Here is a 27,109-nt window from a genome sequence, read left to right on the forward strand (position 1 = left end):
GGGAAAGCAGTGGAAGATGGCCAAGTACTTGGGCCCCTGCCACCCATGTGCAAGACCAAGATGGAGCTCCTGGCTATTGGGTTGGCCTGGTCTGGGCTGTTGTGGCCATTTGGGGAGTGAACCAGAGGATATTAGATCTTTCTCTCTCTCTCTCTCTCTCTCTCTCTCTGCCTTTCAAATAAAAAAAATTTTTTAAAGAGATTTTTTTTTTGTTATTAAGACAGTGGTTCTCAAACTTTATCATACTTCAGAATCACTAGGAGGGTTTGTTTAGGCTCAAATTATTGAACTCTACTTCCCCAGAGGGTCAGATTTAATGACTCTGGGCTAGGCCTGAAAAGTTGCATCTCTAACCAGTTTCCCTGGTAATACTGATTCTGTGGGTCTGAAGATCTCATCTTGAGAAAAACTACTTTGTTGAAAACATTGAAGAGGGCAAGCTACAAATATGACTATATATTTTTTATTTGATTTTGTGTTGACCAGCATTAAACAGTCTACATCCAAAGTACTTGGGGAATCATTGGCCTTTTGATAGCTTCTTCCTCATCGAATTAAAAGTGGAAAGGAACATCACCCAGATCATCACTTTTTTTTTTAATCTTCTTAAAGCAGCACCCATCAGGAAATATGTCTCCCTTTTCTAGCAAGTTCCTTTAACCCTCTGTCTGGTCTCCTGTAAAACAACTGAAGATTAAAATCTACTCGGTGATGCTGATTGTCTTTGGCTTTATAGTTTCTGGAAAGGAAACAAAAACAAATGAAGAATCATTGTATAGAGACTCTCTGGAATAAACACATTCAAGACCAGAAACTATAACCCCAGTAAAGGGGGATTATCTGAAGGCATCAAGAAGTTTGCAAACTTGAAGACTGATGTCCATGTCCTTGTCTGTTATGTACTGGCCTCTGGTGAACACATCCACTAAGAACCTAACCTCCAGGGGATTCCAAGACATGACAGAAATCAATGTAACTGATAAGTGGAAAGCTATCTCAGATTATTTCTCAATGATCTGCAGTTGGTAATAACTTCCACTATGGTGGCTGTTATTCACCCACTGTATTCACATCAGGAGAAATACAAACTGAGATGAGGCCAACATCTTTGGAATGAACACTGAGGATTTGTTGGTTCCTAATGTAAGTAGCATGGCCAGGGAGCAGTGGTAAAGGATGAACTGATGTTAAGAAATTGGAACAGCCAAAGTGAAGGTGAATACTTATACCTAGGTAATGATTAGCCTGCCATTCACTGATCATTTCTTTTCCCTTCTTATTGTTACCTTCTCTTCTCACACATCAAATCTCCCAATTTAAGAAACAAAATAGGGTTTTTGCACTGATTTTCTGGTAGATGTCTGTTTAGTCACACAACTAAATTTTATGTATGCCAGCTAACTGAAGATGAGTCCCCTATTAACATCAGACTAAAAAAAAATCCTTTGCTTAGAATTCCACATTTTCTGTATCTCTCTCTTCCACTAGACTTTAAGCTCCTTAATGGTAGGGAACAGAACATAGTCATCTCTGTATTTCTGAACTCTTGGCATGAGACCTACAGAAAACATGTTAAAAGCTCAAATAAATACTGAGCAAACTTGGCTCCAAATTATCCTTCCAAAGTCATCTGCCACCACTTCCTCCAGCAATGCCCTTCCTGCAGCGACACTGAGCTTTTTCCATTGCCTAAGCTGGCCCTGCCTATTTAGGATTTCCTGCCTTTTCCCACATGAATTCCTCTGTCTCTTGTGTTCTTCCTCTGTGGCCTGGCTGGCTCATTCTTCAAGACTCACTTCAGTTACCAACAATTCTGCTAAAACCCTTCCAAATTTTCTGGTGGCAAAATGAGAGTTAGTTCCTTTCCAAGACTGTTCATATCTTGAATGTACTGCTTGCTGCTCTGTATTCAAAGTGATAATAATGGCCACTATTTATTACCTATGCCAATGACTAAGCTAACAATGACTGAGCTTCATCATATTAAATTGTTGGAAGGAGATCTGTAAAGGTTCCCCAGTTGATTTATTCCAGGTTCTTGCTTCCACATGAGATAAGAATTCAAAACAGAGAAATAGATAAAGTGTTAGGGTGGGAGAAGGATTTATTTAAAGAGAGAGAGAGAGACAGCACACATTCAGTGGTCACTTTTATTGGATAGGGGGTGGTGCCCTAACTGAACATACAAATAGGGTGGAGTTTAGGCAGAGTTCAGTTTCAGTGCCCATGATATCTTCTGGGAGGGTTAAATGGCATTTCCACGTGAAGCTCAGAGCATATGTGTTCATTATGGTGTCTTTTCATCATGGGAAAGTAGGTGTACCTAATTGGTATGCAAGGGGTGGATTGGGGTGCAGAGATTGTGGGAAATCTGCCAGATCCTTTGTTCACTAACTGACTCATGGCCTGCCTAGCCCATATCAAAATGATGTTATTTTAAATCTATCAACAGCCCTGAGACACAGAAATATTTCTCATTTTATTGCTTAAGATTCATTATTTGCCAAGAGAAAACCTTTGAGAGGTAGAGAAGAAACTGCAGGAAACATGTAGTTTCTTCACTAGTGGAGTCCCTTCTCTCAAGGGCAGGGATCAAACAGTAGCAACTATGGTGGTTTTCAAATGCCACCCTTGGGTATTTGGCACATTAAGGGCATCGCCTCAAATTTTACAGCAACTCTGAGGCAGATGACAGAGTACTCATTTCACAGAAGGGGACACTTATGTGCTCAAGCTCACACAATAAGTAAGAGCTGGTGCTAGGATTTGAACGCCAAGTTGTCTGATGTCAGAGTATCTTACTGGGAATCCATATTCCAGGTGCCTAGTTCACAGTTAGGGGCACATTATAGAATATTGTGTGAGCAAATTTCTGTGTCACACCACAAAATATTAAGACTATTTCTTGATGTCAGCTCTTTTCACAGGATACACATTGGTCTCTGGGTGGATTCAGACTGTCTTGGGAATGGCCAGTGTTGCCAATTGGCCAAGATAGCTAAAGCTTTAGGAGAGTAATAAGTGATTATAAACCAATAATAACTAAAAGGCTGAATTTTTTTAAAGATTATTTATTTGAGATACAGAGTTAGAGAGAGAGAGAGAGAGAGGGAGAGAGAGAGAGAGGGAGAGACAGAAAGGTCTTTCTTTCAGCTGCTGATTCACTCCCCAAATGGCTGCAACGGCTGGATCTGAGCCAGTCTAAAGCCTAGAGCCAGCAAGTTCTTCTAGGTCTCCCATATGGGTGCACGGGCCCAAGCACTTGGGCCATCTTCCACTGCTTTCCTAGGCCATATACAGAAGGCTAGATCAGAAGAGGAGCAGCTGGGACACAAACTAGCACCCATGTGGGATGCTGGCACCACACACAGAGGCTTAGCCTACTATGCCACAGCGCCAGCCTCTATTTTTATTTAAAATTAATAAACCTTTTATTTTTAAACATTTATTTATTTATGAGGGCTTAATTGTGGCAGAGAAGTTTAGGCCACCGCTTGCAATGTTGGCATTCCATATGGGTGCCAGTTCATGTCTTGGCTGCTCCACTTCCTATCCAGCTCCCTGCTAAGGTGCTCCCGGAAAGCAGAGGAAGATTACCCAAGTCTGTGCCCCTGCTACCCATGTAAGATTTGCAGATGGAGTTCCTGGCTCCTGGCTTTGGCCTGACCCAGCCCCAGTTGATGTGGCCATTTGAGAGTGAACCAAAGACTGATCAAAGATTGATCTCCTCTCTCCCTCTTGCCTTTCAAACAGACTCTGAAAGGCAAAGAGTTAGAGAGAGAGAGAGAGGGAGAGACAGGAAAATGATTTGGCAGCTTTCTACAAAGTTAAACACATCCCATATAACTATGCAATCACATTCCTGGAAATTTCTCCTATGGAAATGAAAACTTACTTTTATGAAGATATCTGCACATACATATTCACTGCAGCTTTATTTGTAACAGTCACAAAGTAGAAACAATCCAATGTCTTTTAAAAGGTAAAAGGAGGGATGGGCACTGTGGTGTAGCGGGTAAAGCCATCGCCTGCAGTGCCAGCATCCTGTATGGGCACCGGTTTGAGTCCCGTCTGCTCCACTTCCAATCCAGCTCTCTGCTATGGCCTGGGAAAGTAGTAGAAGATGGCCCAATTCCTTGGACCCCTGCACCAATATGGGAGACACAGAAAAAGCTCCTGTCTCCTGGCTTCAGATTGGCGCAGCTCTGGCCGTTGTGGCCATCTGGGGAGTGAACCAGCAGATGGAAGACCCCACTTTCTCTCTCTCTGCCTCTGCCTCTGCCTCTAACTTTGCCTTTCAAATAATAAATGAAAGGATTTGGGGCTGGCATTTGGTAAACTCCCACATCCCATATATGAGTGCCTGGTTCAAGTCCCAGCTCTGCTTCCAATTCCAGCTTCTTGCTAATGTGCATCTGGGAGGCAGCAGATAATGGCTCAAGTACTTGTGTCTCTGTCACCCAGATGAGAGATTTGGATTAAGTTCTTGGCTCCTGACTCCAGCCTGGTCCAGCCTTGGCTATTCAGGACATATGGAGAGTAAACCAGAGCATGGAAGATCTCTCTCTCTCTCTCTCTCTCTCTCTCTCTCTCATTCTCTCTGCCTTTCAAATAAAATGAAAGCAATTATATATATTTTTAAAAGGTAAATGAACAAAATAACTGTGGGATATCAATACCATGGAATATTACTTAACCATAAAAAGGAAGAAACAACTTAGATGAATCTCAAGGTCTTTGTGCTCAGTGGGAAAAGCCATATAACATTCTCAAAATGATGAAGTTATAGAGATGTAGAACAGGTCAGTGGATACCAGCAGTTAGGGAGAGATCCCAGCACAATGGAGTTTCTTTGTAGTGACATACTGGGTCTGTATCTTAATTGTGTTAGTGGTTATATGTATCTACATGTTGTGATAAAATTTCATAGAACTACATACATACACACAACACATACATCCAAAAACTGCTGAGAAATGAGTGAAGTCTGCAGCCGAGTTAATTGTCAGTTTCCTAATTTTGACAATGTACTATCATTATGAGAAATGTTACCATTTAGGGAAGCTGGATGATTGGGACATGGGACCTCTCTGCATTATTTATATAATTTCGTGTGAGTTTATAAATATCTTAAAGAGCCATTAATGGCTTTTTAATTAGGAAAACATGGGTAAATATGAATATCTAATGCTGATGTGTTGTAATCTATTGGTTGTGGCCAAGAAACTTGCACAACTTATTTTAGGGGTTGGGTATTGTAGCACAGCAGGTTCTGCTGCTGCTTGGGATGCCTGTATCCCATATTTGAGTGCTGGTTCAAGTCCTGGCTACTTGGCTTCCAATCCAGCTTGCTACTAATAATGCACCCTGGGAGGCAAGAGATGAAATATTTGGGTCCCTGCAATCCACATAGGAGACCCAAGTGGAGTTCCTTACTCCAGGATTCAGCCTTGCCCAAACTTGGCTGTTGAGGGTATTTGTGAACCAGTGAGTGGAAGAGCTCACTCTTTCTCTCTCCCTGTCACTCTGCTTTTCAAGTAGATGAAAATAAACTTTTTTTTTCAAAAAAGAAAAAAAATTCCAAGTGATACACAACTGTAATATTTAAATTGTAAACTCATAAATATAAAACAAACAGCAATACTATTATATATTCAATTGGATAAGTCATATATATGAAGAAATAATGTAATTTTATTTAATGTTGCTTTGTTAATATAATTTTTAACATAATATTGAGGTGTGGCCAATGGATTCATAAAGTTAAAATTCACTTTGTTGAATGATTATTTTTTAAAATTCTGACACTAGTAATTATTTTAAATTTCTTCTTAAACTCATGGTCTCATTTCTTTCCAGTTCTGTCCACTTTGCCGTTTAATACCTAACGAGAATGCAAACAGCTTTAATGGCAGTTTAATAAGACATTTGCAAGTTAGTCACACTTTGTTTTATGATGATTTCATAGTAAGTACATTTTCTTACTTTTACATTATGCTTTTATGCTATCTGTGTTAAGCTTACTCTTGTAGGACAAGTGAGTAATATTACAGAGGAAAAATGTGTATAGCTGAAAATGTTAACTATTAGCTTTTATAAAGTTGATTGTTAATATTAAAGTAGTTATCTGTCTTGGATAAATTTATTTTCTTTAGATAATCAGCCATTGCAGAAAGAGTCAGAGTCTTTACATTATCAAATTTTTACACTACATTTCTTTATGTTTGCTTATAATGTTTATAGGATTGAGAACTCACATAGCTGAGATGAAATTATATCAGTAATAAAATAGCTCAGTTTGTTCTGCATCCAGTTACTTACACGGCTAATAACAGATAGTGACATTATCAGTGTAGTAAGACATGTGGGCATTCTCATTTTTTAAATTGAGATTGTACACAATGTGTTTGTTGGAATTTTAAAGAAATTTATTATGACAAAAATTTTAAACATATACAAAAGTAGTATTTATAATAAATATATAAAAATTAATCATAACTACTGATAACTTAGTTCAATAACCAACTCCCGTCCAATCTCATCATATGAAAAGTTCATGGAAAAACAGAATTCAAAGATAAGCTTATTTTGATGCAAAAAATTTTTGAATCCCATGAATAGATTTTTTTAAAAATCAGGCATTTTCCATGAACTTTTTGAAAACCCAGCATATGTACAGATTTTGAAAACTTTTTGCACCAAAATAGTTTTTATTTCAAGTTTCCCTGAGTTTTTGAAGTTCCTTCATAGTAAGAGTTTTTTAAGATGGAAGAAAAATTATATATAATATAAAGAGTTTTTTTTTTTGACAGGCAGAGTGGACAGTGAGAGAGAGAGAGACAGAGAGAAAGGTCTTCCTTTTTGCTGTTGGTTCACCCTCCAGTGGCCGCCGCAGTAGGCATGCTGCGGCCAGCGCACCACGCTGATCCGATGGCAGGAGCCAGGTGCTTCTCCTGGTCTCCCATGGGGTGCAGGGCCCAAGCACTTGGGCCATCCTCCACTGCACTCCCTGGCCACAGCAGAGAGCTGGCCTGGAAGAGGGGCAACCGGGACAGGATCGGTGCCCCGACTGGGACTAGAACCCTGTGTGCCGGCGCCGCAAGGCGGAGGATTAGCCTAGTGAGCCACGGCACCGGCTAAAGAGTTTTAATACTTAAGAATTTATTTCCCATTTTCAGAGATGAGAATAGAAAACAAAAAGTTCATGTAGCCTTTGCTCTAGTTTGGATTTTTTTTTTTGTTTGTTCACTTCATAGGCTACCTTGTACTAAGCTCAGTATTCTTTGCATATTGTCTCATTTTGTTCCTTGCAACAGCTTCTGTGAGGTGAATACTGTATTTTTGTCCTAATCTAGTAAATATCTAAAGCTAGAAGATTAACTAAATTGCTGAAGAATAAACCAGTATTGAGCCCAAACCTCGTGCTCTACTGTGTGTTATGGCTTTCTTTTTAATTTTATTTGTTTATGTTTTAGAATAGACGTCCAATAAAAATTTCACTTTTTGTTGTTCTCATTATTAACTGTGGAAGATGAGAGGGACTGCAGTGTATAGTGTCTCAGTAGTTTTTTTTTTTACCTATAGAGAGTATTGACATAAAGTTTTGAATTCCATTTTGATACACAGGGGTACAGGAGCAAGAGTTTTATTTTCAACATTTTTTTTAAGAAATAGATATTTATCAGTGAATTAATTTTGCTTCATGTTACATGTTTTTGTGAAACACAGCCCTTTGATCAGGATTTGTAATGCTGACTAAAAACTATTTGATCAGATAAAGACTTTAAATTTTAAATCAACAATTTTTTGTGACACTAACTAATTTAATGATAGACAATAAAGTGAAATAGAAAAATACACTGGCCCCAAAGCCAAAGCCCTAGGTTCTGTGATAGGCTTTGTGGAACCCTGGACAAGTCAGTTAACTTAACGCTGTAGTTTCCTGCAAAATGGGGGCACTGCATTAACCCATATCCTTCCATTGCTGAAACACTCTTGACTGTGTATAGTTCTAATTATTTTTCTTTATTATAGGATTTTAATATAATTGAGGAAGCTCTCATCCGAAGAGTCTTGGACCGGTCTCTTCTTGAATATGTGAATCACTCAAGCACCACATAATTTTATTAAAGGGAAAGGGAAGTGGACCATTTAGTTGCACCATTTAAGATGCTGCTTGACAAGTGGAGAGAAACTGTCAATGTTTGATGGGCAAAATGTACAACACAGTTATATGTTTGCCCATGTTTATTGTTATTTCACATTTAAAATTGCTTTCATTTTGATGGTTTCAATATATTTTACATTCTTGAGTTTCTTAGAGATATAATAACAAAAATATATTCTTAGATATATAATAACAAAAAATAGTCTCCTACACTATTTAATACATGGAAGAGACACAGGCTCGGTGTGTGATGGAGAATTTGTTTGCAAATTGGATGCCATTATGTATAATGCCACATATTAATAAGTACCATCATGGTTAGGCAAGAAAACTGTGTGTGTTCCATATAAAAAGATGAGAAGTGAAACTGTGAACATTCAAGGAAATACAAAATCTGTTCCAATGCTCTTTTTCTACGGTCCAGTAGGATAACATGAATAATCTTGGATGGGAGTAGGAAAGGAAAATTTTAGAAGTCAACAAAGACTATTTAACCAAATTATATAATATTGCAACACAACAAATTTTGTGTTAGAAATGTGTACTTAATTCTTTACTTTTTATAACTATGCACACATAAGAATTTATTTTTTTCAAATATTTGTAGCTTACTATCTAGAAATATTTCTATAATATAGACAATTACTTAAGAATCATTATCTGGTATTTACAGAAGTATTTACATACATAATTGTGGAAAACCCTAAGGGCTTTTTTATTTTAATCTTTTAAAAAGTTATAAAACACAAATACTGAAAACCAGACACAAAAGTTAGAGCTTAACATATAATTATAGAAAATATTCTAAAATTTTCTTCTATATTTTTGCCTGTCACCTGTGTGTCCTGTCATAATTAAAACTCCACAAAAAAAACCACTATACTAATTTCAACAGTAATTACTTCCTCACAATTCTTTATTATTTTATCTCCCAAGTCCCTATTTCAATATTTTAATCTTACCCATTTAAAATTATTTTATTAAATATTTTATACTTCTTATTAATTTACAGATTCCCCTTCTTCTTTCCTTTACCTGAAGAACCTAGAGAGATTCCCACAGTCTGTATTTGCTGACTGTACACTCATGGAGCAATTCAGCATATTCTTCTGTCCTCTGGATATTGGCACTTGGATCCAGAGGTTTGAGCAGACTTAGATTCAGTCTTTTGGGCAAGACTGTAAGTCATGGTTGTGTTCTTTCATCAGAAGGCATATAATGTTTAATTCTTTTTGTGACATTAGCTGAAATTGATACTTAATGCCTAAATCCATCATTCATTTTGGTTTGAAGAATATTCTACATCATTTCTTTTTCCTATATTAGTGGGAATTTTTTTTTTTTTATTTGACAAGTAGAGTCATAGACAGTGAAAGAGAGAGACAGAGAGAAAGGTCCTCCCTCCGTTGGTTCACTCCCCAAATGGCCACCATGGACAGTGCTGCGCCGATCCAAAGCCAGAAGCCAGGTACGTCTTCCCGGTCTCCCATGCGGGTGCAGGAGCCCAAACACCTGGGTCATCCTCCACTGCCCTCCCGGGCCATAGCAGAGAGCTGGACTGGAAGAGGAGCAACTGGGACTAGAACCTGGCGCCCACATGGGATGCCGGCGCTGCAGGCAGAGGACTAACCAAGTGAGCCATGGCGCCAGCCCTGTGGGAACATTTTTATTAAAGGACACTTTCCCACATTTGCTATTTTGTTAACTAGTGGTAGACTATATAGGAGAGGAAAATGAACATTTAACTTCTTTCTTTTACCAGTTTTCAGATAATAAACTTGCTTCCCATCATCTTTCATTAAAGTATTATTAAATCTTGGATTTAAACATATTTGATGGGATTCAGTCCATTACAAATATTACTTTATAGAAGTTCAGACTGTCTCATCTTGACAAAGAATGACAGCCTCATTAAGTTTGCTCTGAGTCCTTTTGACAGTAGACTAGCAGCCTTTAATAGGTTCCTTGCTATCTTATATGACAAGATGCTCCACGTTCAACCTGCACATTTCCTGCCACAGACCTGGAATCTACTATTTTTCTAAGAAACCTGGTTTCTTTCAGGGATAAACCATGTTTCAAAATCACAATTTGATGTCTAAGGATGTGTATACACTTCAAGAATTTCCTTTGATAATTGTAGGTTACTACAGGGTTTTAACCTATCCTTTCTGTTACAACTGTTTCTCTGTTCTTCTATCCTGAAAATTTAGGCTTTCAGGGACACACAGGCATGATCAAATTAGAATATCCTACACTACTTTTTCCTTTATTTACCTTGTGCATACACCATCTCAGAATAAAAGTACTAACACAACCATAACCAATATGATAACCAAAACAATCAAAATTTTTTCATTTGCTTTCTCCTTTTTTTTGTTTTTATTGGTTTACTATGTTGACATTTTCATGACATATTGCTATAACATACTACAGTTTCTCCATTTTATCCCTACATTTGTTCTTAGTTCTTTGAATAACAATATATTGAACATTTGCCACCAGTTTTTATTTGATGTCTGTTTTTCATATCTGACTCTAATGACAAATTTAGGACATGAAGCAAATAAAGTTATGAGGACTACTGCTATTAACTCCTGTTAATAAACTGCTACCTCCCCAGAGTTCATTTTTTTAATTGAAATCACTTGTAAACTCCCTTGTTACACATAAACTAAATCATTATCAGGGTCAACGTTGTGGTGCAGTGGGATAAGCTGCCTCTTGCAACACCTATATCCTGTATCAGAGTGCTGGTTAGAGTCCAGATGCTCAGGTTCCCATTCAGCTTCCTTCTAATGAGTTTGGAAGGCAGTGGATGATGGTCCAAGTACTTGAGCCCTGGCCACACATGTGGCTGACCTGGATGGGGCTCCTTGCTCAGCTTGGCCCAGCCCTGGCTGCTGCTGCCATTTGGAGAGTGAACCAGCAGATGGAAGCTGTCTCTCTCTCTGTAATTCTGCCTTCCAAATAAATAAATAAATATTTTGTAAAAATATATGTACATATAGTAATTATCATGGTGCCCCCAAATTTTCTGTACTAAGTTATCCATAACTTCTTAAAAGTCTTGGTACTATTCTCCTATACAGTACAAGGCAATTGAGAAAAATGTAAAGCTGACTGAAATCTGGACAGCTTCATAGCCTCTCTTTTATTACTTTTTAAAAAAGATTAATTTACTTTTTAAAAAAAGATTTATTTATTTGAAAGGCAGTTACAGAGAGGGAGGCAGAGACAGATTAGTTCACTCCCCAAATGGCCACAATGGCCAGGCCAAAGCCAGGAGCCTCATCTGGGTCTCCTATGTGGGTGCAGAGGTCCACACATTTGGGCCATCTTCTGTTGCTTTCCCAGGCACTTTAGCAAGGAGCTGGACTGGCAGTAGAACAGCTAACACTCAAACCTGCTGCGCCACAACACTGGTCCCCATGACCTCCCTTTAAGATAGGCATTGGTTTCAAGCTTCCTTTTCACAGTTGATAAGAAGTAACAACAGATTTTCAGTTTCACAACCTCTTTTACTCCAATTTGAATGGATCACACAATAGAGCAAAACCTGTTGGACAACAGGAGCAAGAGAGGAGGAATGCTTTAGAAAAAAATCATTGGACTGAAAATCTAGCCCCTGAAAAACAGAAGAATTATGTCTAAGCATTAGTACTGAATATGCAGACCAGAGCAATAGAAAAGACATCTTTTGATTGTAAATTTTAAAAAAAATGTTAAAACTTTGAAAACAGTATTTCAAGTAAAGCTTTAAGTCATTTACCACTATTAATCTCAATACAGTAATTTGGATCCTGTCCCTAGATTCCTTTTTTGATAATTTTGCCACCTACAAGACAAATTAGGTGCTGGCCACCTGAATCATTTTATGTTCTGAATCATCTTGAGTTCTAAAATGGTGAACTGAAAATACTGTTTCACTGTGCCTTTAGCTTTTAATAAAAAGGACTTTTTTTTAACTTATTGTTTTAAAAAATGAAAGCCAATATTCGAAGCTGTTGACTACCAATAAAAAGTTTCACTCACTTTATAGTGCCTCAGGATATACTTTTTCAAGGCCTTATAAGGGAAAAATGAATTTACATTACCCTTCTAAAGCTAAATTCCTTCTAATGCACAAAACCTGTGAGGATTTCCTTTTCATATATTTCTTCCAAAGTTTCTAAAATGTGTACGGAAAAAAATAGATTGATTGTAAATCAATGGTAAAGTTAGGGACCCTGGTCAGATCTTCTAAGAGTTCCTATCTCCAGTAATGTTGCTTCATTACTTTTACTGGGTGCTAAGTGTCTTTCATTTTGAAGTGAGCTTACTCAATTATGGAATGTTTATGATATCTTATATCCTCAAACATTGAAGATATTTTCAGAAGTACTGAGATTCATTCTTTCATTATTCAAGCATAAAAATCTATATAATGATCACAATTTAAAATGTACAATACTTTTTCTTCTGTAAATATGTGTTATTATGAGAAATAAAGAATGGCAGGACCATTGCTTTCATTAACATATCTGCCGTGTCTTTCTTTCTTTCTTTTTTTTTTTTTTTTGACAGGCAGAGTGGACAGTGAGAGAGAGACAGAGAGAGAAAGGTCTTCCTTTTGCCATTGGTTCACCCTCCAATGGCCGCCGCGGTAGCACGCTGCGGCCGGCGCACCGCGCTGTTCCGATGGCAGGAGCCAGGTGCTTCTCCTGGTCTCCCATGGGGTGCAGGGCCCAAGCACTTGGGCCATCCTCCACTGCACTCCCTGGCCACAGCAGAGAGCTGGCCTGGAAGAGGAGCAACCGGGACAGGATCGGTGCCCCGACCGGGACTAGAACCCGGTGTGCCGGCGCTGCAAGGCAGAGGATTAGCCTGTTGAGCCACGGCGCCGGCTGCCGTGTCTTTCTTAAATATTGATCTTGGGGCAGGCATTTGGCCTAGTGGTTAAGACACCAGTTGGGATGCCTGGGTTTGAGTTTGAACTCCAATTTCCTGCCATGCAGATCCTGGGAGGCAGCAGGTGATGGCTCAAGTAGTTGGCTTCTTGCCACTCACATGGGACACCTGGATTGAGTTTTGGGCTTCTGGCTCCAGCCCTGGACATCATGGACATTTAGGGAGTGAAGCAGTGGATGGGAGCTCCCTCTGTCTTGTCTGTCTCTTTGCCTCTTGAAAAAAAAAATTAAAAAAAATTGATCTTAATAATTTTTTACACTAACCTAGTATACTTTTTAAGTTGCTATTTAGGAACACCTATCACAAAAATATACATTTAGGTCAGTAGTTCACAACTATGGATAATTTTGCCTTCCAGAGGCTATTAGCAATATCTACAGATATTTTTGGTTGTCATAAGTGGGCTGAGGTATGTTTTTAGCCTGAGCCCTGGGTAGAGGCAAGGGATGCTGCTCAACATTCCACAGTGCACAAGACAACACCTCACAACAATTAACCTGTCCCAAATGTCAATAGTGCTGTGGTATAGAAACCCTTGATTTTGCCATTCTAATGCTGAGCACCATACAGTTATTGATTCTACTAATGAAGAGTTTCATTGAAATTTCACTGAGCTATAAAAGGTAATATGCAGGGGCCAGTGCTGTGGTGCAGCAGGTGAAAGCCCTGGCTTGCAGCACTGGCATCCCATATGGGCACCAGTTCAAGTCCCAGCTGCTCTACTTCCGATCCAGCTCCCTGCTAATGCACCTCGGAAAGCATCAGGGTATGGCCCAAGTCCTTGGGTCCCTGCACCCATGCAGGAGACCCAAAAGAAGCTCCTAGCTCCTGGCTTCTGATCATCCCAGCTATGGCTGTTGCAGCCATTTGGGGAGTGAACCATTGGATGGAAGACCTCTCTCCTTTTCTCTGTCTCTACCTTTCTCTGTAGCTCTTTGAAAAAAATAAAAGAAATCTTTAAAAAAAAAAAAGGTAAGATGCAAATATCCTACTCAAGCTAAATCAAATGTACCTATGTGAACAAACGAAAGCTTATTAGACTTTTCGTGAGAAGAGGTTAACCTTTGATAACTCCATTTTCTTTAAATTTTTATTTAATAAATATAAATTTCCAAAGTACAGCTTATGGATTACCATGGCTTTCCCCCCCCATAACTTCCCTCCCACCCGAAACCCTCCCATCCCCTGCTCCCTCTCCTATTCCATTCACATCAAAATTCATTTTCGATTCTCTTTATATAAAGAAGATCAATTTAGTAAATATTAAGTAAATGATAGGTCTAAGAGTCAAAGGGATCAAATAAACAAGACAAGTGTCTGCTAATACTAACTGATAGGATTAAAAAGAGAGAGAACGATCCAACATGGGAAGCGGGATACACAGCAGACTCATAGAATGGCAGATGTCCTAAACAGCACTCTGGCCTCAGAATCAGCCCTTAAGGCATTCAGATCTGGCTGAAGAGCCCATGAGAGTATTTTAGGCATGGAAAGCCAAGACACTCTGGCAAAAAACAAAAAAAAAAAAAAAAAAAAAAACAAACCACAAAACCTAAATGAAAGATCTCTGCAAGTGAGATCCCAGTGGAAAGAACGGGTCATCAAAGAAGGAGGTACCTTTCTCTGAAGGGAGGAGAGAACTTCCACTTTGACACTTTGATTATGACCTTGTCTAAATAAGATTAGAGTTGGTGAACTCAAAAAGCTTCCATAGCCTTGGCAACTCATGACAAGAGCCTAGGGAGATTACTGACACCATAAACAAGAGTGTCAATTTGTTAAGTCAACAACAGGAGTCACTGTGCACTTACTTCTCTTGTAGGATCTCTGTCCTTAATGTGTTGTTCAATGTGAATTAATGCTATAACTAGTACTCAAACAGTACTTTAAACTTTATGTTTCTGTGTGGGTACAAACTGTTGAAATCTTTACTTAATATATACTAAATTGATAACTCCATTTTCTAAGTGACATCCTAAAAGACAGAGTAAACTTGGGATCAGCAGGTAAGCCTTACTATTTCTCTCTCTTTTTAAAGAGATTTATGTATTTATTTATTTGAAAGTCAGAGTTATAGAGACAGAGAAATATTTCTATCCACTGGCTCAATCTCGATAGCTGCAATACCCAGTGCTGGGCCAGGCTGAAGCTAGGAGCCAAGATCTTCACCCAACTCTCCTACAGGGGTGGCTTGGGCCAACACTTGAGCCATCTTCTGCTGCTTTATGAACTGGTATCCCTATGTGATTCTGGTGGCAGTGATATCTGCTACACCACAATGTTGGCCCCAGAAGACTTACTTTTATGACTTATATTATCCTTATTGAAATAAATAAGACAAAAGATACCTATGTCTGAGATCCCTGAGGCTAATAAATACTTGTTTTTGTTTTATTATTGTAAAGTCTTTTGGCATTTTAACCCTATGTGTTTCAGAAAAGACCATCAAATGGATCTTATGGCTAAGCATTACCCACAAAGTAGCCATGGAAGAGGCCCAATGAGGGTGGACCACAGGGAGAGGTACTGGTCAGGATAGATCAGTTTATCCTCTGAAACCCAGCACTCTCCCAGAGTCTACTATATGGGATGGCTGTTCTCCAGAACAGCTGCTTTCTGCCTCATAATCCCAGGTGCTTTCATCTCATGGCATTTGTACATCACCATGCACCTCTTCACCATCATAACAGGCTGGAGAGTTGCATACACAAGTCATTTCTGCTATATTTCATTTGCCAACACAAGTCATATGGCCACACAGAATTTCAAGATGTTGGGGAAGTCCTAACTTCTCATGTAGACAATGACTGAATGTAGGGATAGAATGGTAATGCCAACCTTAAAGATGCAAATCAGACAGAGTTGAGAGAGACGACAGGGAGGTCCACAGAGAAAAGACATTAAAAACAAAAAATAAAATAAACAAGAAAAGTCAAATGCATTCTCAATCCCTTACAACTTTTTTTTTTTTTTTTTTTGCTAGGCAGAGTTAGACAGTGAGAGAGAGACAGAGAGAAAGGTCTTCCTTCCACTGGTTCACTCCCCAATGACCACCACGGCCGGCGCTGCACCGATCCGAAGCCAGGAGCCAGGTGCTTCCTCCTGGTCTCCCATGCAGGTGCAGGGCTCAAGCACTCGGGCCATCCTCTACTGCCTTCCCAGGCCACAGCAGAGAGCTGGCCTGTAAGAGGAGCAACCGGGACTAGTACCCGGCGCCCCAACTGGGACTAGAACCTGGGGTGCCGGCGCCACAGGCGGAGGATTAGCCAAGTGAGCCACGGCGCCGGCCAACTGTATTTTCTTAATATACTCCTTGTGTACTTCTATCAGAATCACTCAGGATACTTGTTATAATTGCCATTTTCTTGGGACCTCCCTAGATGGAAGTAATCGGTCCCTCTGAAATCCTCATGGATTCATCAGCAAGTCATCAAAATATATTCAAATCTGTCCATTCCTACTGTAGGGTTAATCTCATGAGTATAAACTAAGCTGAAAACAAAGCTTTGTAAAAATTTAGAGTGGGAATAGGAGAAGGAGGAAGAAGAAGGGTGGGAGCATGGGTGGGAGGGAGGGGTGGGTAGGAAGTATCACCATGTTCCTAAATCTGTATATATGAAATAGAGGAAATTTGTATACCTTAAATAAAATTTTAAAATGTATATATGTAACTATACTCACAGCAAAAAAAAAAAAAAAGTTTCTCACCATTTCCAATTCTTTTTAAAAATTTTCTTTTCTTAAATTTTATTTCACTTTTAAAGATTGACACAGAATGATTATACATATTTATGTGGATTGATGTGACATTTCAATACATGTATACAATGTGTAAGGATCTGATCAAGGTAAATTACACCTATCACCTCAAACATGTATTATTTGTGTTGGTAATATTAAAAATCCACTCTACTATCTACTTTAAAATATTCTATTAATTGTTGTCAACAAGTACTCCTACTATACGATAGAAACATAGAAGTCATTGCTCCTTTCCAACTGCATCCCTGCAGCTATTAACTATCCTATCTCCATCTACCCCTCTCCTACACTCTGTCTCTATTAACCACGGCTCTGTTTTCTACTTCTTAATGATCAATTTTTAGCTTCCATATGTGAGAACAGGTGTTGTCTTCATGTGGACTTTTATTTCACTTTATATAATGTCTTCCATCCACATTGCAGCAAATGACAGAATTTCATTTGTTTTTGGGCCAGAATTGTGGTACAATGTGTTAAGTAGCAGCTTGCAACAATAGCGTCCCATATGGGGTGCCAGCTGAAGTATCAGCTGCTCTGTTTCTGATCCAGCTCCCTGGGAAAAGCAGTGAATGATGGCCCAAGTAATTGGGCCTTTGCCACCCATATAAGAGACTAGGATAGAGCTCCTGGCTCCTGGCTGTGGGCTGGCTCACCCCCAGTTGTTGTAGCCATTTAAGGAGTGAACCAGCAGATACAATCTCTCTCTCCCTCCCCTACTGTTCTGTTTTTCAAATTAATTGAAAAATGATTTCATCCATTTTTACGTCTGAACAATATTCCATTGTGTATATTTACTACATTGTCTTTATCTATTCATCTGTCAATCACTGTCTCCACCTCTTTGATTGTACTCCAAGTCATCAACATCACTTGCCTGGATCCCTAGAACCATCTAATTGGCTTTGCCATTTAGCAGAGTGGTTTTCAAAAGGATGACTGATTATGCCACACATAGACCTGTCATCACTGCTCTAATTGCTCCAAGGGCTTCCCATTGGTAGTAGAATAAAATCCAAAGACCTTTCCATGCCCTTCAAAAGGCCCTTGTCCCCGCCTACCTCTCCAATCACATCTCACCCTGTTCTTTCCCTTGATCCCTCCACTTCAGCTACTCTGTCTTTTAGTGGCTCCTGCATATTTGCACTTCCTATTCCTTCTGTTAGCATAAGTTAGCATAGTTCTTTTCCAGAGTGTCACAGGACTGCCATCGAATCATTCAACTGGCAACTTTATCAGTTTCTCATACTTCCAGCTGATGTCACTTTCCCAGGTTGTCTATTATTTTACTGTAGTTTCTTCACAACTGTTCCCAGAATTTGAAACTGACTTGCCTCAAACTGTCCTCATTTCAAAAGATCACCAGTTTGTGGGTTAAAGCTTCAACACGTCAATTTTGGAAGACAAACATTCTGTCCATAACAGTATATTTGTTGAATGAATGAATGACTTGAGAACAAATGAGTCAGCATATTTAGGTTGGCTTGTCAGTGTACTCTTCTCAATTATAAGCTCTACATGGGGAACAAATTTATTACAAAAAAGAGTAGCACTATGTCTAAATCTGCTGTGCATCTCTATAGGTACTCAATAAATATCTGATAAACAATTGAATGAAAAATCATAGTTTGAGAAGCTTACACAAGATATTACTAATGAATACCATCATCAAGCCAGATACATCTGTTTAGAAATCCAATAGTGTAGGCCGGCGCCATGGCTCAACAGGCTAATCCTCTGCCTTGCGGCGCCGGCACACCGGGTTCTAGTCCTGGTCGGGGTGCCGAATTCTGTCCCAGTTGCCCCTCTTCCAGGCCAGCTCTCTGCTGTGGCCTGGGAGTGCAGTGGAGGATGGCCCAAGTGCTTGGGCCCTGCACCCCATGGGAGACCAGGAGAAGCACCTGGCTCCTGGCTTCAGATCAGCGCGATGCGTCAGCCGCAGCGTGCTGGCCGCGGCGGCCATTGGAGGGTGAGAAAAGGGCAAAAGGGAGACCTTTCTCTCTGTCTCTCTCTCTCTCACTGTCCACTCTGCCTGTCAAAAAAAATTAAAAAAGAAATCCAATAGTGTAGCTCTTACAAGAGAAGAAGTATTACTTTGTGTTTGACTAGTAATATTTGAGATATGATGCTAGCTTTGAAAGACAATTGCACATTATACATCATAGTTGATAAATTTAATTTGCTGAAGATTATACAGTAATCTGCTACAGTCAGCATGGATAAGCAAATAAAATTGACTATCCTAGGTAATCAGGTAAAATGAAGAAAATATTTAGTTCTTATATTCACTATGATTTGCTACATTTTTTGGTATATTTTACTTTGTCCCTTTGAAACATTCTTAATAATGTATGCAGGGGCTGGAGTGCTGTGGCAGGTTAACTTGCTTTCTGGGACACTGGACTTTCACATGTGTGGTGGCTAGAGTCCTGGCTGTTGAACTTCTGATCTAGCTACCTGCTAACATGCTGGAAAAGCAGTGGATGATGGCCCAAGTGCTTGGGACCCTTGCATCCAAGTGGAGACCTGGATAGAATTTCAACCTCCTGGCTTTGGCGTGGCTCACCCTGACCGTTATGGCCATTTGGGGAGTCAACTAGCAGATGAAGATTCTTTCTCTCTGTCTCTACCTCTCTTTATGTAACTCTGCCTTTCAAATAAATAAATCTTTTTAAAAAATGTATCCAAAATGATCATAGTTTTGTATACAAAATAATCCTGTCCTTTTACAGTATTTCCAGGTTATTTCTCCAGAAATTTTAGCCTAAGGCATGCTAGTTTTAAAACTAACATAATGTGGGTCTGGCATTGTGGCATAGCAGGTTAAGCCATTGCCTACAACGCTGGCATCCTATATGGGTGCCAGTGCCTAGAAAAGCCATGGAAAATGGCCAAAGTACTTGGGCTCCTGCATTCACATGGGAGATATGGATGAAGTTCCTGGCTCCTGGTTTTAGCCTGGTCTAGCCCTGGCCATTGTGGCCATTTGGAGAATGAACCAGGATCTCTCTCTCTCTCCTTCTCTGTCTCTGCCTTTCAAATAAATAAATAGATCTTAAAAATAATGAGAAAGAAGTTTCTGGTTATAAAAAACTAAGTAATTAAACTCTTACTAACAAGTAGACTGGTAAAAAAGTTCTAGAGACTTGTTTCACATCAAAGTGAATAAAGATAACACTACTCTAGACCTAAAAATGGTCCAGCACAGTGAATTCTATGGTTTTCCTTTTTTAAAATATTTTATTTATGTACTTGAAAAGTAGAGCTAGACAGAGAGAGAGAGAGAGAGAGAGAGAGAGAGAGAGAGAGACAGAGAGAAAGGTCTTCCATCCTCTGGTTAACTCCCCAAATGGCTGCAATTGCCTGATCTGGCCGATTAGAAGCCAGGAGACAAGAGCTTCTTCTGGGTGTTGCATGTGGGTAGAGGGGCCCAAGCACTTGGGCCATCTTCTGCTGCTTTCCCAGGTTGTGGCAGGGATCTGGATTGGAAAAGCAGCCAGGACTAGAACTGGCACCCAAATGGGATGCCAGCCCACAGGCAGAAGCTTAGCCCTCTACACCACAGTGCTGGCCCCGTAAGGTTGTGTTTTTTTTTTTTTTTTTTTTTTTTTGCCATACTTTTTAAAAAACAACAAACAAAAAAAGATTTTAAGCCAAAGACTTTGGTGTATTTATGGTTCTCAGATACTCAGTCTGGTAAATTATAATTGTCAGGGAAATTTAGGAAAGAAGGAAAGTCATCCCACCAACAAAACACTTGAGGTTTCAAAATAAGTATTTAAATATAGCCTGAACAACTCTATTCCTGTTGCTATTTTTTTCTCCCACTGGTCTCTTTCCAGACTTCTGATGAACTTTAAAGCAAACAGCTTTCTCTGCTTGTCACCTTTCCCCCAACTGCCATGATTCTATAGCCTCTCCACTATTCTCAGCTGGAGTTCCTTGTCAGAGTCTTATTTTCCCCATTTTAACCTAATTACCTTTTCAAAAGCATTATGTCCAAATATAGTCACTTTCTAAGGGGCTAAGGGTTCAGGCTTCAAAAAATGTATGGGAGGGGCCCAATTATTATGGTTAATTTTTTTAAAGATTTATTTGTACTTATTTGAAAGGGAGAGTGACAGAGAAGACAAAGAGAGACAGACAGAGAGAGAGCAAGCTTCCATCACCTGTTCACTCCCCAAATGGCTGTGCCAGTCAGGGCTAGGCCAGGTGGAAGCTAGGAGCCTGGAATTCCAACTGGTCTCCCATGTAGGTGGCAGGGGTCCAAGCACTTGAGTCATCTTTGATGCCTTCCTAGAAGCATTAGCAGGAAGTTGGATGGGAAGCAGATGGGACTCAAACTGGCATCACAGGTGGCAGCTTAACTCAGTGCACCATAAGGCCAGAAATGGGCTGGCTTTGTTTGTATAGCAGGCTAAGCTGCTGCCTATGATAACGGCATCTCATATTGGCACCTGGGAAGACAACAATGGCCCAAGTCCTTGGGTCCCTGCCTTTGGCCTGGTCCAGTCCTGGCTGTTGCAGCCATCTGGGGAGTAAACTAGTGGGTAGATCATCTCTCATCTCTGTTTCTGGAGCTTTGCCTTTTTTTTTTTTTTTTTTTTTTTTAAATCTTTATACTAAACTTTGTTCAAACTAATGTACTGTTTCTCACTCCTGATTGGACTGAGACTGAATTTTTCTTCAGCAACCTCAATAAGATGCAATCAGAAATTTACTGGTCTCCCGTGATCCTATGGAGATTTTCCTGGATGTAGGTAAAGGGAAGGAGAGTTGGGATTTAGAATACTGAGGTCCAGATCAAGAAAATAATCATTGACTGAAGTACAGAAGTCAACTCCTCTGATTCAGCTCTTTCAGTATATGAGATTTTTAGATGTTCCCCTACTAATAAAAATAACACCACAAGCAGTATCAGAAGGGCCACATTAGTTGACAACAGAATTTTCACCACTGCAAAGTCAACCAAACAATGCCCATGAGACTCTGGTCCTATGCTCTGCTGTATTAACTCTGTCCAGCAGCAGATGGCACATGTCCTGTGGTTTCTTTCCCTTTCTTCATGTTTTAATTGGAATTTTCTTTTGCTCTCTATTGTAATACATGAAAAGTGACTGATAGAGATTACATTTATGATTTAGTCTAAGGTTGCAGTGTCATGAGATGTTAAAGCTTGACGAGATTAAGACTCAAGCAAAAAAAAAGAAGTAAATTATTTGGAATTACAGTACTAGAAATATAACAGCCTCAAGACATTCCCTCTGGAAGCATAGTTGAAAGGAATTTTGGGTTGCCTCCTTTTGAGGAAGACATAAATGCCTGGGTATTGAGGGGGAAGCCTGGAGTAACTGAACTTTATGTACAGAAATAAGGGTATATATGTGCACTCAAGTACACTTGAGGGTTCGTCTCTTTCCCTAAAAAATAGACTTTGTACAGCTGGAGTTGTGGTGTAGTGGGTAAAGCTGCCACCTGTGATGCCAGCATTCCATACCTATGTGGGCACCTGTTTGTGTCCTGACTGTTCCACTTTGGATCCGGCTCCCTGTTATTGGCTTGGGAAAACAGAGGAAGATTGGACCCACATGAGAGACCTGGATGAAGCTCCTGACTTCTGGCTTCAGCCTGGCCCAGTCCTGGCTATTCTGGCCATTTGGATTGTGAACCAACAGATGGAAGACCTCTTTCTCTGTGTCTCTGCCTCTCTGTAACTGCCTTTCAAATAAATAAATAAATCTTAAAAAAAAAAAAAAAAGGCTTTGGTTTTTAAAACTGGTGGCAGGCTTTTGCCTCTACTGTGGTATCACAAGTAATCTTGTTATAGTTGCCATAATCAAAGAATGTTAATAAATGTGGGGAGGAAAGACAAAGAAAAAGGAACAGGGAAGGAGAAAGGGAAACAAGAGAGGCGTTGGACAAGGCAGAAGGTGACTTGTCCTACAGCTCCTGTGTGAACTAACTGTCCAAGTTAAGGTGCTTAATACAAACTGACTAGAATATTAAAATCTCAGTTCCACATATTTTGGGAGAGAGACTGACTGTCAAAGATTGGGAGTCTACATTACTCTAATCACCTATAACATGAAGGCTATATTTCATAGGCTGAACAGGGACACCAGGGCTGCTAATAAGAGCATTTCCATTATGCTGTTTTGCACAGATGTAAAGAGGGAAAATTTTAAGAGGTTATTATTATTATAAGTGATAGGGAGGGAGAGAGTGAAAGAGACAGAGACAGAGAGAGAGAGGTAGAGAGAGAGAGAGAGAGAGAGAGAGAGAGAGAGAGCGAGCGCAAGCACTCCTATCCATTGGCTCACTGTCCAAATGTCCACAATTGCTCGGGCTGGGCCAGGCTAAAGCCAGGAGCCAGAAACTCAATTCAGGTTTCCCACATGGGTGGCAAGAACAAAATTACTTGAGCCATCACCACTGCTTTTTATGTTGTGTATTAGCAGCAAGCTGGAATTGGGAGTAGAGCCTGAGACTAGAACCCAGTGGAACATGGCTGCCTTGACTGGTAGGTCAACTACTCACTCATAAGGAGAGAACTTGCAATGGAAAGTAACCCAGCTCTTTCTCTTTTGGGAAAATAAACCACGTTTCTATTTCTTTCTTACATGTCTTCTCTCTCTTAAAGTGTTGAATCAGCTAGGAAAATGGGATAGGGTCCAATCAGGAAAGCAGAGCTAACAAAGGCTAGTTCAATAAGGGATGTTTAATGTAGGAGACTAATTACAAAGACATTGGAAGAGCTGAAAAAACAAATAGAACAGGATGCAAAAGCCACTGATTGGCAAGGCCATCTCAGTAGGAACTGGGATCAGAGAGGAAAGGCAGCTTCACAGAATCACACACATAAGGAGAGAAGGTGAAATATTACAACTCCTTCTTCCTTCCTATCTTATCAGTGCTCCTCATTGGCTGAATATATATGAATAATATATATATGTCAGCTGGCAATGGACTCTGGGAAACTGCTTATAAGGGTCAGCTCTGGCAACCCAGAGGCAGAGAGTGGGAAACAGATCCGATTACTGAGGAGCACATTTGTAGCTCAGATACTTTTAGCTATGAATAATAGAGGAACCAGTTGAGGAATGGCTTAAACTAGAAGAGGTTTATTATCATGCTTATAGCTTTAGTTCCAGGGTTAACTGAATTAACCAAATGGTTCAACTACATCAAGGAACTCTATTCTCTGTGTCTTTCAACACTGCCATCTTCAGCACATTGGCTTATTCTTTTTTTAAAAATTTTTGACAGGCAGAGTTAGACAGTGAGAGAGAGAGTGACAGAGAGAAAGGTCTTCCTTCCGTTGGTTCACCCCCCAAATGGCTGCTACGGCTGGCGTGCTGTGCAGATCCGAAGCCAGGAGCCAAGTGCTTCCTCCTGGTCTCCCATGGGGTGCAGGGCCCAAGCACTTGGGCCATCCTCCACTGCACTCCCAGGCCACAGCAGACAGCTGGAATGGAAGAGGAGCAACCGGGACAGAATCCGGCACCCCAACCGGGACTAGAACCCGGGGTGCCGGCAGCACAGGCAGATGATTAGCCTAGTGAGCCACAGCGCCAGCCACATTGGCTTATTCTTCACTTGCTCCTTTATGGTTTCAGAATTTGGATCAGTTCCAGGCAGCAGCATACTCTATAGACACAAAAAAATCCAAACATGGGAATTTAATTGTTTATTCCCACTTGTTTTATAAATAAAAAGAGAAGCGCTTGTCAATGCCCCCCAAATAATTCCTCTTGAAACGCCTTCATCAAAATTGAGTCACATGATCATGCTTAGACCACTGGCAAGAACAAAGTGTCAATCAAGGTTTTACCCCTTGAGCTGGAAATGACTGCTACTTCCTGAAAAATATGGCTGGGAAAAAGAGAGAAGATATCAGAACAAAAATCTTGAATTGTTAGAGTGGAGGATGGGAATGAGATTTATGAATGATTGTTGATGGGAAGACAGTGTCTGTCACAGATTCTCTTTCACATTCCTATTCACTTGACCTCCTTGCTACTCACCCTGACACATCCCATCTGCCAGTATATGTGTTGGAGTAAAGTGGAGAAAAAAAGAAATCAGCAAGAATCCAACAGAAATGAAATCAATCATTGCTTTTAAAAAAAAATTCTCAAACATGCTTATTCAATTAGAATTACATGCCTTCATTGGTTATTCAGGAGTAATCCTGAAAATATTTCCTAACTGGAATCAAATTGATGCTGATCATTCAGAATAAACTATTGACCAATCAGAATGTACAAAGCTGAAAAGGCCTAGTAATGCTGTCCTGGTGCAAATCAACTGAACATAAACACCACACATGGTACCAATTTAAGAAGGTACCAAAAGGTAAACAGTGAAGCATGACCTCTCCTCCCATTCCATCCTCTAGCTTCTCAGTTCACTTCTTTAATGGTAACCACTTTTACCCACAAAACAAGCTTTTGAAAATTTGTAATAAGACAAATAGTATTGCTAAGGCTGGACTACGGAACTAGGACATACCTTCACTTAGCTTGGTCTTCATTAGCAGATTCTAGCAGCAGAACATTCAGGACTCATAGTATTTCTAGGAACGGCCAAAATTTGCCTTGCTGCAGAAAAATCAAGCAAGAATCCAAAAGAGAACTGACAAGATACCAGGACCCAGATTTCCAACAGTGGCTCAAGTACAGTGTTAGCTCTCCATCATCTTCACTTCTATCTTCCAAGATGCCATTTTGTGGAAAGCAAGCTGACATTGATTCAATGTTTTAACCTAAACTTGAAGGAACTGCTTACATTACTGCAATAAAACAAGCTTATCAAATCTGTCTAACATTTAGGGTTTAATCCCAGACATAGAGGACATTTTATTTACACAGCTGAACATTGTTGAGTAAATCTGTGATATCTGCAAAAAAAATTTCAAGTAGTTCTTTATATGAAATGCTGCTGAGACATAGATTATGTCATTTGGTACTTATTTATTTTTTTAAGTTAACTACATTTTCCTTATACTTAACTTTTGATAGATTTCTATATATTGCCAATTATATACTTATATGTACACCAAATACTTTTTTAGAATATATGAGGATGTAATACAATTATGGTTGGATTAGGCACAAATACAGCTGCTATTACAGTGAAAGAATGAAGCAAGTAAAATTAAAGTCAGAGCCAGCATTATGGCGTAGTGGGTTAATCAGCTGACTGCAACCTGGCATCCCATATAGGTGCTGATTTGAGTCCCCAGTGCTTCATTTCCAATCCAGTTCCCTGCTAATACACCTGGGAAAGCAGTGAAAGACGGACGAAGTATTTGGGCCCCTGCCCCTACATGGGAGACCTGGATGAAACTCTTGGCTCCTAGCATTGGCCCCGCTCACACAGTCACTTTGGCCATTTGGAGAGTGAACCAGCAATGGAAGCTCTCTCTCTGTAACACCTTCAAATAAATTTAAAAAAAAAATTAAAGTCACAAAATTAATGTTAGGGTTAGAATATAGAAAAAACCATTATATACATTGTTTTCCTAAAATGGCCCTAGTGAATGTCGAGTGGAAATATTTTATCAGAAAGGTGAAATTTGGAATCCAAGTACTATGTTATAAACGAATTTTAAAATCAACCTAGAGTACTGCTATTAGCTCCTCCCATGATGTGCTCTTCCTCCTCCCAGGAAATTTGAAGCTAAAATTAGTTTTCCTGTTCTGCTTCCACTACAAAATGCTATAGTTTGGTAGAAAGAATTAACTATTCATCAGCCAAATAACTGAATATTATTCCAGAAAGCACTATTTTAATATGCACATCAAGACCCATTTTCCTTCATAAAGTTTTCTCTGTTAAGTCCATGTAATTCCAAACATTCCACTGCTATTCTCGTTCTAGTTACTGCTAATGCAAAATTTAATACTTTGGCAAATACTAATTTTTTTAAAGATTTACTTTTCTGACAGGTGAAAGTGGGGGAGGAGAGAAGGAGGTCACCAGATGGCTGCAACAGTCAGGGCTGGGCCAAAGCCAGGATCCTGGAAGTCTCTCTGGGTCTCTCTCATGGGTAACAGGGGCCCAAGTACTTGGAGCATCTTCCACTGCTTTCCTAGGTGCATTAGAATCAGGCTAGACTCAAACCAGAGCTCCAATATGGGATGGCAGCATTGCAAGGGGCAACTTAATTGGCTTTGTCACAACCCAGGCCCCAAATACTGTTTTTTGTTCTCTCATTTTGATAGCGATCCA

At 39.7% G+C, this 27,109-nt stretch overlaps 1 protein-coding gene and 1 long non-coding RNA gene across 2 annotated transcripts in view; one reads left to right on the forward strand and one right to left on the reverse strand.

The window, feature by feature from the left end:
* RNF125 (ring finger protein 125) overlaps positions 1–12,661 on the forward strand; it is a 52,278-nt gene extending 39,617 nt beyond the window's left edge. Inside the window, exons 5-6 of the mRNA XM_062201511.1 lie at positions 5,860–5,967; positions 8,035–12,661. Of these exons, the coding sequence (XP_062057495.1) occupies positions 5,860–5,967; positions 8,035–8,121 (195 nt within the window). The 3' untranslated portion in view covers positions 8,122–12,661. The remainder of the gene's footprint in view (positions 1–5,859; positions 5,968–8,034) is intronic.
* Positions 1–27,109, reverse strand: part of LOC133767211 (uncharacterized) — a 32,058-nt gene that overhangs the window by 4,205 nt on the left and 744 nt on the right. Inside the window, exon 2 of the long non-coding RNA XR_009866822.1 lies at positions 25,388–25,476. This is a non-coding gene — a long non-coding RNA (uncharacterized LOC133767211). The remainder of the gene's footprint in view (positions 1–25,387; positions 25,477–27,109) is intronic.

Source organism: Lepus europaeus, chromosome 9 (genome assembly GCF_033115175.1).
Source record: "Lepus europaeus isolate LE1 chromosome 9, mLepTim1.pri, whole genome shotgun sequence".
In the NCBI taxonomy this organism is placed as follows: domain Eukaryota; kingdom Metazoa; phylum Chordata; class Mammalia; order Lagomorpha; family Leporidae; genus Lepus; species Lepus europaeus.